General features: G+C 37.5%; 1 protein-coding gene across 14 annotated transcripts in view; it reads right to left on the bottom strand.

Moving 5' to 3' along the window:
* The window catches only part of LOC115623747 (dystrophin), a 265,277-nt gene that overhangs the window by 190,519 nt on the left and 57,107 nt on the right, over window positions 1-17,651 (bottom strand). For 7 of the 14 annotated variants that reach the window (XM_030518269.1, XM_030518268.1, XM_030518273.1 and 4 more), the window contains 4 exons: window positions 1,518-1,586; window positions 1,008-1,098; window positions 790-910; window positions 583-716 (listed from right to left, as the gene is read on the bottom strand). In XM_030518269.1, the coding sequence (XP_030374129.1) occupies window positions 583-716; window positions 790-910; window positions 1,008-1,098; window positions 1,518-1,586 (415 nt within the window). Of the gene's footprint in view, window positions 1-582; window positions 717-789; window positions 911-1,007; window positions 1,099-1,517; window positions 1,587-3,076; window positions 4,659-17,651 lie in introns of those variants that run through there. The other 7 variants (XM_030518281.1, XM_030518280.1, XM_030518271.1 and 4 more) reach the window with 2 other exon arrangements.

Below are 17,651 nucleotides of genomic sequence, written 5' to 3' on the forward strand. Positions count from 1 at the left end.
CACCATTCTTACGTTTCTAAGAATTGACCGATTTCAATCAAATTTGAAGCAGCGGTAAATATGTAAGTATATATTTATTATGTTTTACAGAGTTTGGTTTATGTAGCTTCAGAATTATGAGTATTGGTGAAATTTTGTAGCGGGTGGAGGGGAGAAAAATAAACACGTATTGCTCAGGGACTGAGAGAGTCTACATGAAAAGTTTGGTCAATGTGGGCTCGGCCGTTTCTCTCGATTTCTCTCGTCATACTGATTAACAATATATGTATACACTTAACGCGGTCGGAGACTTTTCCTTCGAACTGTTACATACTTTTCAGAAATCTAATGTTCCCTTTTTACCCTACGGCTATAGACTATGCTTTAAATAAAATTGATAGAGCTATGCTTTAAAGTAGTTATTCTATCAAACACATATCTATAAAGTCTTCTAATATTTATTTTTTTATTTAAAGGTGCGTCTCATTAACTCATATACTCGTATACATTGTGAGTTATTCCATCCAGTCAGCTCATTTAAATATAAATTGCACAACTTTTTGCATATCATTAGGCGCCAAAGCAACTTCGCAGCACACTCACCGTTGATTAATGGCTTCCGTCATCTTCTTGATTCTCGAAGTATCATCGTTGGGATAAACTGCAATTAGTTTCTGTGTCAAATCATTGAAGAGCTCAAAGTGCTGCTTGTTTTGATGCAACTCGGCATGGAAGGACTGTGAAAGAGAACGGGAGGGAGAAAGAGAGAGAATGAGAGAGTGGCATGATTTCATTTAGGGCTCCACTCACTTTCTGCTCCTTTTGCTGCGCCTCAAGGATATCTGCCGTAGTCGCCACTGTTCCCATTCGCTCGGCTCGCTGTTCCATGCGCGCCAACCACTTCTCGAGCTCTAAGCGCTTGGCCTCAAAGCTATATTGCCAGGAAGTTAGACATTAATAATTAGGTTGCACGGTAATGGAAGTGGAAATAAAAATGGAAATGGAAATGAAAATGAAGTGCCACCTACCGCTGTGAGTCGCTCAGCATGTTCTTCAGCTGTGCCGCTCGCTGCAGCACGCACTGTGAGGTCTCATCCCAATGCTCTCGGAGACGCGTGACTGTGGAGGAAACCGATTCAGACCAGACTAGGGTTAGTTATGTATGTACTCGCTTGTTTACAGTTGCTTGGTTAATTCAACAAATAACAACAACAATAATAACACAAGATTATAAGTACAACTTTAAAAAGTAACAACAAATATTAGCTCAACTATTGCTTCGGGGGGTTTACATAGCATACGGGGTCTTGGATCTGGTGGGAGGTGCCACCGCTGCAAACAAACCCTTCAGTGTTTCAGTTTATTGATCAGGAAATAATATATAACCAAGGTAACACCATGCGATTGAGATTAGCGTTGCGTTAGATAATTGCGATTCGAAGTGTTGGTCAGGAGTTTAGATTGAGTTTGATTTGGTTTGATTTGTTAGCTGATTGCACAGTGTGGTTAAAGAAAAGATGGCATTTGGAATTTGTTACCTTTCAAGCAGCAACGCATATAGTCTAAATCAGCTGAACAATGCGGTGCTAGAGTGAACTGTTTTAACTCTACAGTCGTCGAAGAAGGAATAAAAATATAGCAGAGTTACAGTAAAGAACAGTTGAATTTGGCATTACTTAAGTCGATATAAAGCTAGACAAGTTAGTGAAGAGTGAAGTTCTGCAAAAAAGCATTGCTCTTAAAAGATTTCAATGATTTACATTTAAATTAAGCATAATAAATAAAATGCGAACTTAAATAATAATTGGTAGAGACTTATAAAGTTGAGTATAGGGTGCTCAAAATTTAATGTGTAGTAAAGAAAATGTACATTAATCTTTATATTTAAATTATGGATACAGTGCACTACTGTAGGGTTGTGTAGGTCTATTCGCAATACATAGTTTCGATAACTTGTATATGCCTTAGATTATCTTCTGCAAATTAAAAATTAAATAATAGGAAAAATAAACAAAATAAAGCGTTTTTCTCACTCGGTATGTTTATTTAAATATAAAAAAAAAGATCCAACACAGTTATTAAATTGAAAATAAGTCCAACATAAAATGAACATGAAAATTTAATTTGTATAATCTTCATATTTATTCGAGGTTCTTATTAAATTAATCTATTTATTCGCTCTTTCGAAGCATTGATTTGATGTTGTTGATCGAATAAAATACTTTTTAATCGATATAATTAATTTATGTATTAAACTGATATAAATAATTGACGATATATTATATATTCAATCTTTATTTTCGACCTTTGCATTCATTCGTTATATTCAATAAAATTTTCAATCATTACATTCTGTTGTTATATTGTAATTTATTTTGAACTTTATATATTCATTGAATAGGCCAAATGTGTAATTTTTTAAAAAATTTAATTTTAATTTATCGTTAAATTCAATCTTTATTTTCAATCATTACAATCAGTGTTTACATTCAAGCAATATTTTTGATCGTTTAAATAATTATAATACTTAGAAATGAAAAAAAAAAATGAACAGTTTATTGAACGAATTGATTCAACTCATATATAGAATGTTGGTTTATTTAAAATATAAATAGATGCAATATATTTAATCATTATATTGAATGGGTGTCATAAATAAATATGATATTGATAAACAGATTTATTAAGACCTTTTTCATGCAATATAATGATTCTCCCAACCAATGCAATTTAACCAATTTATATATGTTTATTTATTAAACCTATATTGATTTTTTATATGTATTTGTTCAATTTAATATTTATTGATTGTTTTAACCATTTAACTATTTTTGAGATTTATTAAATATGTTTAATCGAACCGTTTACTCAACACACTTATTAAATATATTTAATATTATTTATATTTATTTATTATTGAGAAAATCAATGGGTGCTTTATTAATGCTTTACGATCATTTTTAAATTGATTCGCCTTATTTAATCGATTTCTTCATTAATAGATAAGAATTCGATATTTTATATACACATCACATATTCAATGTTTACAATGAATCGATAATTTTAGATAACCAGTCGATAAATTTACAACACCTACCCTGCATTCCGCCACCGGCTGCTTGTGTCATCTGGGTCTCATCATGGGACGAGCGGCGACGCATACGCAACTCCTCGCGCGACAGTCCAACACCTCCAGCGGCCTGCGCGGCAGCAGCAGCGGCTGCGGCAGCGGCCGCACGCGACTGAGCCTGATGCTGTAGGAGAGCGGCAGCAGCGGCCGATCCGGGCGACTGGCCCATATTGTGCATCACTTGGGGGGGTATGTTGCCCAGCAGTTGCTGGCGAATTTGCTCTCGAAACTCGCTGCTCAGCGGCATGGGCGGCTGTTGCGACTGCTGCTGCGACGCCTGGTGACCACCGGCGGCATTACCGGCGGCAGCACCTGCACCACCAACGCCACCAGCACCCACAACTCCAGCCAAATTGTTTTGCATGCGATGCCGACTGTATTGGAGTTCTAGCGGCAAGTTGCGGTCCAGCGAGCGCATGTGGTGCTCAATGGTGGAGCGCATCGATTGCTCCACCTGCGAAGCGGAGGTGGAAGAAACGGAGGAAGAGGAAGAGTTGTGTAGGGATTGCTGCTGGGCTTGCGCACGCAGCTGCTTCAGCTCCTCCAATGATTGTCGTGAGTCTCCGGCGCGACTTTCATCCAACGACAGATTCCTTTCGTAATTGGCGGTGCGCAGATTTACGGAACCACCGCCCAGGTGGCGGGCACTGGCTGCCAAACTGGCCTTAAAACTCAAGTCAAAATTGTTCTGCACCACCGCCTCCATGGAGCGCAAATTCATTTGTTCCTGCATCGCACGCTCCATGTTCCGTAAACCACTCTCGATGCCTCGCAGCGCATCTTCCGAACCAAAATCTTCTGTGGGTGAGACAGCGGTGCGTTTTCCCAAAGACTGCTGTTGTAGATTATTCTTTTTGGCCTCGCTGGCACGTGTGGGCGCTGGCGAGGGCACCGGAATTGGATTTGCGGCGGCAGCAGCGGCGGCGGCAGCGGCATTCTTAGCAGTTTGTTCACTCAATGCAGCCACCGCAGATTGTAGCACCAGCGGCGGTGGTGGTGGTGGCATCTCGAAGGGATTGGAGCAGCGACGTGCAGCCATGGCCTCGGCGGAGAGTGTGGAATGCTTTTCCGGTGGTGGCGGTGGCTTATCCTTGAATTTCAGACCTGCCAGTGGTGAGTTTTGTGCGCTACTGTGTGCCGAGCTATGTGCTGATGCAGGCTTCTTGGGGAGTGGCGGTGGTTGTCGCAAGGGCGGGGGCAGACCAGGTACCACCATTGTGCCACCATCGGGCAGACTCTTCAAACTATGTCGCTTGGGTGGTATTTCGGGAGGTGCTGCGCCAACAGCGGCCCCACGTGCTGGTATCGCGGGCACAGGGCGCGCATTGTGATGCGTCTGTGGTGGCAACGGTGGTGGTGCACCACCCGAACTTTTGTGTGGCAATGTGGCAGCACCGTGTTCCTGTGAATTTTGTTTGCGTAGAATCTGTTGAGCACGTAACGCCGCCTGAGCTGCCAACTCTGAATTGATACGTGGAATTTCCGGCCCCAATTTGGGCGCCTGTGCTTCATCGGGTAAAGTGGGTGGTGGTGGTGGCCTGGCAGTCATTTTGTATTTAGTAAGTTGTTGTTTTTGTTATTTTTGTCACTTTTAATTATTTTTTATTGTGCGCGATTATTTTGTGCGTTCATTTAACAAGAACCGCTTTTTTTGTTTTGTTTTTTTTTCTTACTTTATTTTATTTCGTTTATCACGTTTTCGGCCCATTTGATATGTAATTGTGGGGTAGTTGTTGTTGTTCTTTGCTCAATTAAAAACGCGCACTGCCTACTTTCGGGCGCCCGCAATACGCTCGTCGCACGCCAGCTGACATTTTCTGTTGACATTGGTAAACATGTTGAAGGCGTTGGCGTTGGGCAAATGAAACGACAGACCGGCATGCCAGCGGGCCGGTTAGTTGCATTCACCATTCGACCCCCAAAATGGGCAAACACTGTGGTCTGGGTTTGTTTATAAAACGTGCCGCATTCTCGCCATGGGCTGAGCGCAAACCAACACAATCCAACTCTCTGTCTATTCCTCTCAAACTCTCTCCCTCTCACACCCTCTCCGTACCATACAAGCTTGCCTCGCTCTGAATACATTACGCTCTATTATTAGTTGTACTAGCGCTAGTTTATTTGCTCTTAAGTCACACTCTCACGCTCTCTCTCTCTCTCCCTCTCTCTCTATGTGTATGATGCTCTCTGTATGTTGCTCTCTGGTTCTTTCACCACACTTTGTCTATCGTTCTGCGCCGGCTAGGCAGGCACAAAACACCGCCTGTCCAACTTTGTATACTTTTTGGCGCTGTTTTCGTATGTTTTTCAAGCATCTTAGATCTTAAAGTTGAAAGGCGCGTCTATAGCAAACGCACAAACATTCCAGCTCACAAGTATTTCGACAAATCTAACTTTGTTTTCTAATTAAATCTTAGAGCATTACTTAAAGACACATGGGCATCAGCTGTTAAAATATTTAACAAAAGCAGATAACGCTCTAGAACTGTTCAATGAAAATTACACTACTTTGCAGAAAAATTTAAATTATTGTAGTATTAAGAGTTTTTTTTTATACAGTATTCTCTTCATGGCTTAAAAAAATGGCATTTACTGTGATTTTTTTTTAGGAAGGTATTGTAGAAAAAGAAGTAATTAATTCAACATTTCAAACAATAAAATATGTTTGAAATAACATATTTTTAGTTAAATACATATAAACATATACTAACTACCAATGATTTAAAGAGATTTGAAGTGACACAATAAAGGAATTGTTTCAACTGTAAACCTAAGAAAGCATAGTGCTGATATATACTATATACATATCTAGTATTCGGTAATGTATTAATGTTGGTCGAATATCCGTAATTGTATTTAAAACGACTTCATTTTATACATTTTGTCAAAACCATTAGCCTTCGAGTCTATACACCTAATAGGACATTTATTAAAGAAAACTAAATTTAATGCAATTCTGTACATAATTATTTATAACAATAAATAGTAGTATAAATTGAAAAAAAAAAAGATAAAAATCTTCTTATTTATTTTAACATCCTATATTCAATTTTTCTTCATTTTTTGCTAAGCACTTAATTTTGATTTGTCCAAATACTTATGGCTCATGCTGTAAACAGCGACACACAAGACAGTTCAGTGCACGCTGAGCTAAACATGACTGCGCCTTAAACCGTGCAACAGAAACTTCACGCACAGCAACCTAAAACTTTGCATTCACACCTGCTCGGTACTATCATTCGCAACAACAACAATAACGGCAAAAACAGCAGCAACAATAACAGCGACAACAACAACATGCTGCATGTGATTGTTGTGTTGTTGTTCGAGCTATTGTTGCTGCACTTCTTTTTTTATTGTTATGCCCGCGTCGTGCAATTAAACGCCAGCAGCTGCATTTAACTTCTGGCACACCTTCAAATGCACACATACACACACACACACACAAAAACAACAACAAGACCGATTTACTTAGTTGTCGTTGTTTTCAGGCATTATTTGTTAGACAGCGTGCGCTGCACATTTTTATTGTTGTCTGCCACTGTTGCATACTTACAGGCGCCTCCTGCCCATTCTTTCTGCTTGTCTTGCCTGCTGTTGTCTGCAGAAATGTTTGACTTCAGTCAGCGCACACTTTTGTTCCCAGTTAATAGCTTTTTAAACAACGTCGTTCCTCGTTCTTTATCTCCCCCCACACATACATACTTAGTACTTTCTATTTATCTATCTGTGAGCTCAAAAACAAGCAATGGCCATTTTTTTTTTTTGCTTTTGCTTTCCTAATTAGTTTCTACCAGCCAGCTGTTAATTTATGTTAAAAGTTGCAAATATTGTTGCCATACTATGGCCGCCAACTTTTAGTTTCCGACTTTGCAGACAATTGTGGAGAGAGAAGGAGAAATAGCGCTGGCTAGCCAGTTTGAATAGCAAGTTGAAAGCAGCTTAAAAGTAGGCTATACTTTTCGCTGCAACTTGTCATTTTAATTAGCAGCAGCAGCGGTAACGATAGCGGTAGGTTGCTTGAGTAGAAGGCTTTCAGCTTTAATTGCAAAATTCATAAATATTCATGTATGCAGATAAGGATTTGAAATGGTGGAAGTTCCAAGGAAATAGCTCTGATTTGTTTCTAAAATATTATAAATAAAAGAAAGCACTAATTAAAGCCCGCAATATCTTCATTTGTAGGTAAATCTTGAAAGTTGTCCCATGTAAAAAATACTGCCTCGAATAAATTTATCATTCCAAAGGAATAGAGAACATTTTTTTAAATTTAAATTAAACTAGTTCTAAGTTCTGTAGCAATGGATATAAATGGAAATATCAGGAATATAGTAACATGACAAATAGGTGGAATAAAGGACATTTTTAGAACAAATGAGCAGCAAAATGCAAAATGTGCAGCAGAAAATTAAATTTCAGACATTCTGGAACCGAAACTACTTATTACAATAAAGCTTTATTATGAAATTCTTCTGAAATCGAAGAGAATTAAAATATATATATTTTTAATGAATTTAAAAAGCAATAGAAGTAAACAAAATATTAACTTTATTATCTGTTAGCTGCAGCATCAGATTAAGCTTAGTCGAAACGAAATAGAAATGCAAAAACTGTTCGGAAGTTAAAGTATTTGTTTTTTTTTTTTTTTCAATGTATCAGAGTTTTGTTGCATTCCCGTTCAAGTTTCATTTTGCTTTAAGCTTTGGTCTGATAAAATGTATATGAAAACGGCAAATATAGAAAAAGACCTAGAAGTGCAGAAAGATCGTGACAATACATGGGTCCTCTACGAACAAATGTACTACGGCGCAGCAAAGGAATAGCTACAATGAGAAGGCTAAAGAGGTCCAACCAATAGTTTTTTTTATATAAATACAAATTTTAAGAAGCCTAAACTTCTAGTTTAAGCAGTAATTATATTTTTCCTTGAATTTAATTTAAATCATTGTAAATAGCTACAGTATAATTAAAGTATAATATGAAAAGGATAAAAATTTGCTTCGTGTGTTATGAAGTTGTTGTTCGACTTATGACTGGCTATTTCCCCATTCTACTTTAAGGCAGATCTATTTGATTGAAGCTATCAATTCCGCTTTCTTCCAGTTCAGTTCCATTTCAAGTAATTATTTATATGTGCATTTCATTCATTCCTTTTCCGTGTAGCCATAAGTTTCCATTTGCAATGCCACTACCTGGTGAAAAATGTCGCTGAGCTTTCATCACACATACACTTTTAATTCCATAAGTAAAAGAAACCGCCCACAACATCGATCCGAAGCCAGCTTATTGACACTAAGCACTTTGTGGCTGACTCTCTAGTTGTACAACATTTATGACCTCAATAATGCGAGTAATTTTTCTATGACACCTAATTGACACATCTATTGTTTTCGTATAAGACTAACCATTAATCATGCTTGCCGTACAACTCGCTACCAATCGCCCGACCCCACTACACTCTATTCCACTCCATTCCAGCCACCAAACGCAGGGCGCTCGCAATAAGGCTAACAAGTGTCGACGTAACACTTGTACTTTACTGCTTTTATATTGTGGCGCCTTTGTTGCTGTTGTTATTGTTGTAGTTGGCGTTATTACTAAACAATATTGACAGTTCTGAATTAATTGTGGCAAAGTTCAGAAAAAGTTCAAAGCCAATGACCTTAAAGTAGACCATAGATTATTGAAATGTTCTGCCATTATAAAAGAAAAAAAAACTATTTTGCATTTTGGGCATAAACTTTGACAATTTGCGCGCCCCTAATGCGCCCGAAAAGTATGCTAGAGTTTATGTTTAAAGCCTATTAGGTCCAAATATTGTTGCAAAAGAGCAACAACAGAAAAGTTGAAAGCATAGCGAAAAACTTCATTGTCTTGATTCGAGTTAACCAACAATGTTGGCGGCGAAAACAAATAAACAACCAGAATGCGCAACTGTGAATGAATGAATCGAGCAGTCAGTCAAGCAGGCGAATAGCCAAGCAGGCGTGGCATGTAAACGACGCTAGGCACAGTGCTTTCATATCAACAAATGTAGGACAAAAGGAATTATTTGCGATTATGTTGCACTCAACAAGTTTTGTCAAACAACAATGTCTTCACAAATGTTTAAATTTTGGGAATTTTTGATTTATGGAGATACTAAATGAAGTCTTACTTGAGTAATTAACGAAAATCTTGCTTTAGGCACAAAAAATTGATTTTTGGTTAAAGCTACAAGTCATATTTTTTAAGATTAAGGGTTTGGAATGCTGGATCGGCAACCTTTTCTGTGACGAAATCAATATCAAGGTAACAGGCGCACAAAAATGAACAGCAAGTAGACCAGCTGGCGAAACTGAAATTATGAATGTATACAAAAATCAGCTGTGGTATGAAAGTGCGTACATGAACCTAACGGTATAATCTGAAATGTAATCAAACTTGATGTTCCCCACCTATTGGTCATATTTCACAACACATGGTTGCACGAACCTAAATGTGTTAGGTCTTTATATTTAAGGATCGCCATTTCTTTTTAATGCGAATTAGAATTGCGTTATCTGAAGCTCTAGAAAGCAGGATCGGCAATCATTGTTGACGGCCGGTTTTCTATATATTTTAATTGCGGCGGTTCTAGCCATTTTCTACCAAAGTTTCCATCTATTTTTATCCTACACCTTTTGTGGAGGCTCCCCTCACCAATCTATAAAAAAATTCGCTCAAAATTAATCATTCCAATACAACCATTAGGTTTCACTTCTATCGTGTCGTGTCGCCCTGACACACACACTTTTTTCTAAGAAATTCATTTGAATATTTGCTTTCTCCGCTGATACAGTTTTTGCACCACTGTGCGCCAAGTGTGGTGAAGGACTGGTTGTGGGAGTTGTGCTGGGACTGATGGTAGCATCCGCAGTCGGTGACGGCAAACAACTTGAAAACTATTTTCATACACAACACGTTCGCCAAAAGGCGGGCGATATAAATGAAATGTTGTTTTCCGCCTAAATGTATGCAATCAAGTCAAATAACTCGAGTGTGTGTGTTGTTGTTGCCATTTGGGTGAGTAAAACTTTTTTTTTGCTGCTGCTGGCTTTGCTGTTTTTATGCCGTTTTGGGAGCTGCTGCCGCCAATGAATTGCTTCTCACTACAAACATACACACTGCCACGCATACATACACGTGAGGATACGCTCCACGCGCCTTAAGTTATGCTACAAATTTTTTCTACCTTTTGGGTTATTGTTTTTGTTGTTGCTGCTGCTCTCTCGCTTGTGCGCTTGTATAATTTATTGAAATACATTCATTTCGCTATGATGGAAAAAAGCCATAACAACAACAACAATGCCAACAAATGGCGCAAAAACAGCAAATTGTTTGTTGTTGCTGGTGGTGTTGCTGCTGCTTCTGTTGTTATTGTTGTTGCTTATGTTATCGCTACACGCCCATTAGATTTTTCCACAGTTTTTGGTTTGTTTTTGTTTTTTTTAGCTCTCTCGCTTTATTGAATATTTATGTAAATTTTTTTCTGAATAGAATTAAAACGCGTACGCACATTAAAATTAATTATAAGCCAAACAATGTTAGTCATTATGCTGTTCTTTTGGGCTGGGTCTGCATTAAAGTTTTTAGCGAAAAAGTCAGAGCATTGTCAATAATACAATGGATTTAAATAAACATATCCTCTTATTGCTTATTCAATTCGCTTTTATGTTAATGATTTTTATATCAATGCTGAGGTTATACGATTTCCGAAAGAATTATTGAGCACGAGGCTGACATCTGTTCGCTTCCCTGCACTTTTGATTGTCTGTTTATTAATTTATCTGTTCCTTTGTTTTTCTTTCTGTTTGTCTATCAATTTATCTGTTGATTTTTCTGACAATTTTTCTGGCAGTCTGTTTGTCTCTTTTGTGTCTGTATCTTATTGTCTGTCTGTCTATGTGTTGATCTGTATGTTTGTCTGGTCGTTTGTTTGTTTCTTCTACCTGTTTGTTTGTCTGTTTGTTTATATGTTATTTAGTCTTTTTGTTTGTCTACCTATTTCTTATATATCTCTGTTTCTTCTCTCTGTCTTCCTGTCTATATATATCCATCTGATTGTCAGCATTTCTGTCTGCTTTTCTTCCTTTCGCTCATATATCTTTTGTCAATTTTCCTGTCATTTGCCTGTCAATTCTATTTTTTTGGTTGTTTTTTTCTGTTCATTTGTCTGACTGCTTGTCCATTTGTTTTGTCACGAGCTAGACCCTCAGTTTTAAAGTTAGCAAAAGAGCAGTCATATATCAAAAACGGTTTTCATTCTCGAAATGCTTCTTGGGATAAATATTTCATGAATTAATAAAATCCATTAAAAGCAATAGTCTGCTGTTATGCGTAAGGCTTTTTAGTCAGGCAACCCTTATTTTCTAGCATAGAGCAGAATATAAAAGTAGAGTGACGGAATTTTATTAATTTTAGATAAACTAGAAAAAAGAAACTTTTTGGTCTGTCGAAAATGGTAAATACTTGAAAAGTTTTTCAGTTGAGTTTTATTTTGAACATTAAATCATGCTTTTAGTTTAAAGTTGAGAGAAGACTTTTAAAACAGTTTTGGTAGAATTGGTAGAACCAAGAAGTTAAGTTACGTTAAGATGACTCTTTTTAAAGCTAAATGGTTAGATTTTGTAGAAAACGAATTTCGTTTATTCAGATAAGAAAATAGGGTGCCAAAATTCTACTCTAAATCTGAGTAAAATGTAAACAAATCTGTAATTAAATTATATATTTATTTGATATGCAATAGTATGTATTGAACGTGTTATTAAATGCTCCATGGGCTTAGGATTTCAATTATAATAATTTATTCAATTGCTTTCCCAATTGCTTTCCACACTACTTGAACGCCTTTTGAATTATTTGCCACATTATTTTAATTAATTAATACATTTTCTTATCAGCACAATTAAATAGCAATTCATTACAATAATAGCATTGCGATTAATGCCGCGCACAATGCTCAATTTATACTATATATGTACATATATAAGTACATCATCAGTTGTATTCATATATATGTATAGAGATATCTGTACTGTTGTTTCTCGTATATTTTGGTTTCTTTTGCGTTTCGTTCGACAACATTTGCGGCTTTTGCCACCCTCACGTTTATTGATTTACAAAGCAGAGACAGCAACAACAACAACAACAGCACGTTGGGGTTGCAGCACGGGGAGCCGAAGAGGTTGAGGGGCTGGGCAAATAAGCCGCCGCAGACGAAACTTTAAATGCCGTTTTATGTGGTTTGACTTTTGCTCGCTCAACTAAACTGCTCAACTAACACACACAGGCACAGAAAAAATGCACACACACACTGGTGGATTCGATTTAATTTTAGGCATTATTTTAGTAAATACATTTGCATTTTTACGGCATTTAAAATGTGTTTTTTTTTTTGCACAAGACTTTTTCACGTATTGGCCGAGAATGTTGGAGACGAGAACGGCGGCGGCGGCGACGACGACGACGACGCGGACAACGCTTTCGAGTCGAAATTCACAACCGTGTGTACGCAGTTATAATCCACGAATGTCTGCGCCGCTCTGTGTCCTGTATGTCCTGTGCACACTGTCCTGGCTGTTGGCTTTCGGCTAAAGCTTGGCCGGAACAAAGAGCGCGTTTTCAACACGGCGACAATTTACTACGAACTGCTTTTCGCAGTTCTCTCCACGCACACCACAAAAAAAAAGAAAAAAAAATTAGAGACAACAGAGCAACAACCCCCAAATGGGTAAACAAAGATGCGGGTATACAGGGAGAGTGCGTGTGTATGTATGTGGGTGTGCAATAGTATGTGTGTGTGTAGAGTGTTGAACAACCCCAACATAATTACAACTCACTCGGCCCCCAACACCAACTAACCGCCCAACTAGCTCTCAATTTTCTTCTCTCTCTCTCTCTCAACACTTTTCTCACCTGTCATTTTTCGCTCTCGCCGGCATTCCACCACAGCGAGAGGAAGAGAGTGACAGAGAGAGTACTGCAATTTTTTGACGTTTCTTTCGTCCGTTTTACGCTTTGTTTTGCTTGATGTTTTTGGCCGTCCATCGTCATGCGCAGAGCACCGACCTCCAAGGGACCCAGCCATCAACCTCGCACCACCCGCCACGAATGCCACATGTTGTGCGTGTGTGTCCAAACCTTGACAACTGATAAGAAACTTTTGTGCTTGTCTACACCCGCACCCCTCTGCAACAGGGTTGCATTACAGGCGGCGAATCATTGATGGAATTTATGTTATGACTACTACTACTTTCACAACAACAACAAAACCAGCAACAACAACAACCAAACCGGAGGAGATTGTGTGCCCCTTTTTGATGCCGAAAACGGCAAATGCGGGTAATAATGCGAGATTTATGGAACTTCCGTCGTGTGCATTGGCCCTAATGAGCACACGCCAGAAGGGGTGCGCACTGAGAAATATACATAGTATTAAGTGCTTGTCCAATTTCCTGGAATAGCAGCACGTTAAGCGTCTGCTGAAGCTAAAGGATCTGGCACGCTGACAATTCTGCATTAAAGTCTCAGAGATTAATAGCAAGAATTCCAAAACACTAACTTCAAAATATTCTTGTCTTGGTATTCAGCTTTAAGCTTTCGTTTTGTGAAGAATGATGAATGAGGATTCAATTAAATTAATAATGTAACTAATGATTTGATAATTAAATGATGTACGAGTATACACGTATTTTAAAATGTAATCTAAAATCATTCTACAATTTCTATCTTCTTAAAAATCAGTATTTTTATGTAAGCTTTGACTTTAAGAATGTTGAAAAATGATTCGTAATAATAATTTGATTGATAGCAGGCATAGTTCATTGCTTTGTTGAAAAATCCAAAAAGTTACTTAGTATATTACAGTAAGATGCTCACGTCATTGTCCCTTCAATACGATATATAGTATGATGATACCGACACCATGCTGGGAAAAGCATTCACAAACCAAAATTGACACCCCACTTAGTAGAAACTGCCATCACTGTTCTTCGAACTCATTGAGTGTCGCAGTTAGGATAAAAAAAAATGTTGAATTTGGTCTCATGCGAGCACAGGTTATTGCGGCGTTTGTTTAAAGGCCAGAAAATTTAAGGAAACTTCCTATCAAAATTCTTTTTCAAATGAACAGGCATTTTCCTGTGACTCTTTGCTTTTAAATTGTTATAATTCACAAATATTAACATATATATTTTTTGAAAGAGGGTGAACTATTTGTTCGTTTCTTTTGCCTTTTTCCCTCTGGTTTTAAGCTTTCAAACACTTCAATAATTCGGTTATTTAATAATATTTCTGAATTCATTTATATAATTGGTTAAGTAGGCTTCAACAATGTTAATCACTTAATACTTTCCAGTTAATTTGACGCAACAATCAAAATATAAGTTTTTAGAAACATATTTCAATATTGAATTGCGTATTTAATTATATGAATGACTGTTACGATGTACTTATGTTTCACTTTTTAGCTAACATGTCAAAAGAATTCTGTCGACAATATCAATTGTTTATTCTTTGATTCACTAACTTTGTTAAAAAAAAGCAAAATAAAATCAATTTTAAAAATATTTCATTAAATTGTTTAGTTTGCTTGAATACATTTTGCAAATATATGACTTATCTAAATTTGTATAGCTTTTAATGTTTACGTTATAAGCGACGCTTTTTAAACTTTAATAGATGATGACACTTTTGATTTTTCTTGCTTACTTTATCAAGTGCATTATCAACAAATTGATGTTCCTACTCCATTACACTTATAATTGTAATTAAAATTCAATGATACTTATTATACAAGCGGCATAATGCGATGCTAAAAACAAAGCACAGAGCAAAAAACTCACAACCAACTCGCCATCCACTTGCTCGTGCACAGTGTCTCGTTTGAATAAAAATGGTCGAAAAAATTATAATTTTGCTGATGATAAACTATAATTTATTGATTAATGTATGATTTGATTGATACCCATTTAGTTTGTGATGCTATTAAATGCAAAGCTGCAGAGCTCACTTTTCAGCTCCGTGGTTTTTCTTATATCAAAAGTTTATTTTATTAAATGAGTCAAAGGACTTGATTATTAAAAACAATTCAAGTATTCAAATTCATATGAATTTTATATATATTCTTTCATGTTTTTATTTTTTTCGTCAGGCAAGGATTTCATTAGAAGCTATTTACGAATAAAAAAAAATCGATTGGCTTACCAATTATTTGTTTTTAAATAAAAGTTTGCAGATAATAGGCTCGACCTTTTTAAAACAATTATTGAACAAAAATTGTGGCCACAAAGCAGCAGTATATGAACCGAAAAGTATTTAAAACCCCATTTATAGCAAAAACGCTACTTAAACTGACAATGAAGCTCAGCGGCACTGCTCAGTGAACCTTGAAAACAGTTGCCAAATTGTGTGACATACTTATTTGGATTTCTGTTTCACACCGAAATTGTGGGCACTCAGCCAAATGACAGATTCAACTTTGGGCTTTGGGCTCCACTTTAAGGCCCGTGATTCATGATGGCCACTTAAAACTGCCATCGTCGGCTATTATCACAATATCATGAGACCACAGGCACGCACACACGAACACGCACACACATACTCGTGCACACAAAACAAAATCAATTAATTACGTATTTTGTAACCTGACGCTTAATTAAACCATTATTTATTATCTCATATGGCGAACGAACCGTAAAACGGGGCCAATAAGGTGGGTGGAGTGTGGCATGTCGGGGCAGGAAACTCTGGTCATGGGGCACGGCCAAAGTTTCTTATCACAGAGGCAACGGGGCAAGCGGCATAAATAAAATGCCAACACAAAACAGAATGCACCTCCTCCCCTCCCCCCTCCCCCCTTCCCCTCTCCCACTCTCCCATTTTCCACACAGAAAGGACAGTCGAAAAACCAAAGCACCGTGTGCTGTTGGTGTTTGTGTTTCTGTATTGGTGGGTGCTGGTGTTGGTTTTGTTGTCGTAAATCTGTCTTTGACATGCAATTTCAGCTGTGAAGCAACAGCAACGGCTGTTGCTGCACTTTCGGCTCCCTTACAACAACAATAGGAGCAACAACAACAACAACAACAACAATGGTAATAACAAATATTATCTGAGAGGACAACGCACTTGTTTAAGAGCAGGCTAACCAGGCACCCAAACCAACAATACGACCATTCGAGCACAAAACAACAACTACAACAACAACAAAAACAACAGCAGAATTACAGCTACAACAGCGATAGCAACAACAACGTCCAAATTGCCTCTAATTGCAGTCTGTGCGGCATTTGCAACCCCTGGTGCACAGTTACACGCCCGCTTCACGCCATTACACGCTTTAATAGGCCTTGCCCAAGCACCCTATGCTCCTTAAGCCTAAGCTTGCTGCCACCATAGTCGATAATAATAGAGATGGGCGCGTGACTAGAAAACTATTACGTGTAGTGTCACGCGCTCAGCGTGTAAAACTAAACTTGAAAGAATATTTTCGAAACAAAGTGAATCTAATTAGCTTTCTAAGTCAATTACCGCAATTATTTGCCAATTTCGAAAGTAAAGTAAAACTCTTATTTTGTATAGAATTTACAGATATACAGCTTACAGTTATAATTACTGACATATACCTTAATTATTGCTTTCAAAGAGCACTTATATTGACGTTGGATTCACTTCCCATCTTTTCTTTTTCATTTATGTAAAATTTAATTTTTGTAAGGTATTGAGAGTCGTCTGTTCTTTTTTTCGCAATTTCTAATATTCTGCGGATTTCAAGCCATTATTTTAAACTTTACAAGAGAAGCGAGAAAACAAATAGAAAAATCTGTATTTTCAATATTATTTCATTAGTTTTTGAATTAATTTTGTTATTTTTTCTATCGATTTTAAGTGTAATGCAGTTTTTCAAAACCTAAAGTTTGCATTGTTTTAGATAATTCTCCCTTTCTCAAGTCACGTCACGCACCCGTCTCTAAACTGTGTAGCTGTAATTGTGTCTGTGCGCTGTCAAGAAGTTCTTTTTGTGTTTTTTAATTACTTAAAAGTGTAGTCGTGTTGCCACCGTCATTGTCGATGTGGACGTCGTCGTCGTCATCGTGGTTGTCGTTGTTGTCGTTGTTGTCGTCGTCTTTTTCGAGTTTAGTGGGCCTGGCCCGCTTAACCTCAGACCTTTGCTGGCGGCAATTTTGGCTTTATGGAACTTGAGCTGCCTTTCAACCCTGCCAGTCTCCACCTTCCGGCAACAGTGCACACTCAACTTAATTTATCTAATAAAAAAATAACGTCTTTAAGTGAAGCATAAAAGAGATCTAAACAATTTTCAAAATATATTTAAATTTCTGTAGCATTCCTCTATGTGTTTCCCCTTTATAATACGGAGCAGTGTTCACTCAATGGAGTATTCACTGTCTGTGTATTTAAAGCAACATAAAATTAAATAATTGTGATGCCAGGGCTTTTATTTAGCATCTGCTTAACCCCTAGTTGCCTCGGCATCTCTCTTTTATCTCGCTTCTTCTTTTTTTGG

Source organism: Scaptodrosophila lebanonensis, unplaced genomic scaffold (assembly GCF_003285725.1).
Source record: "Scaptodrosophila lebanonensis strain 11010-0011.00,11010-0021.00 unplaced genomic scaffold, SlebRS2 tig00000053-arrow-pilon, whole genome shotgun sequence".
Taxonomy (NCBI): domain Eukaryota; kingdom Metazoa; phylum Arthropoda; class Insecta; order Diptera; family Drosophilidae; genus Scaptodrosophila; species Scaptodrosophila lebanonensis.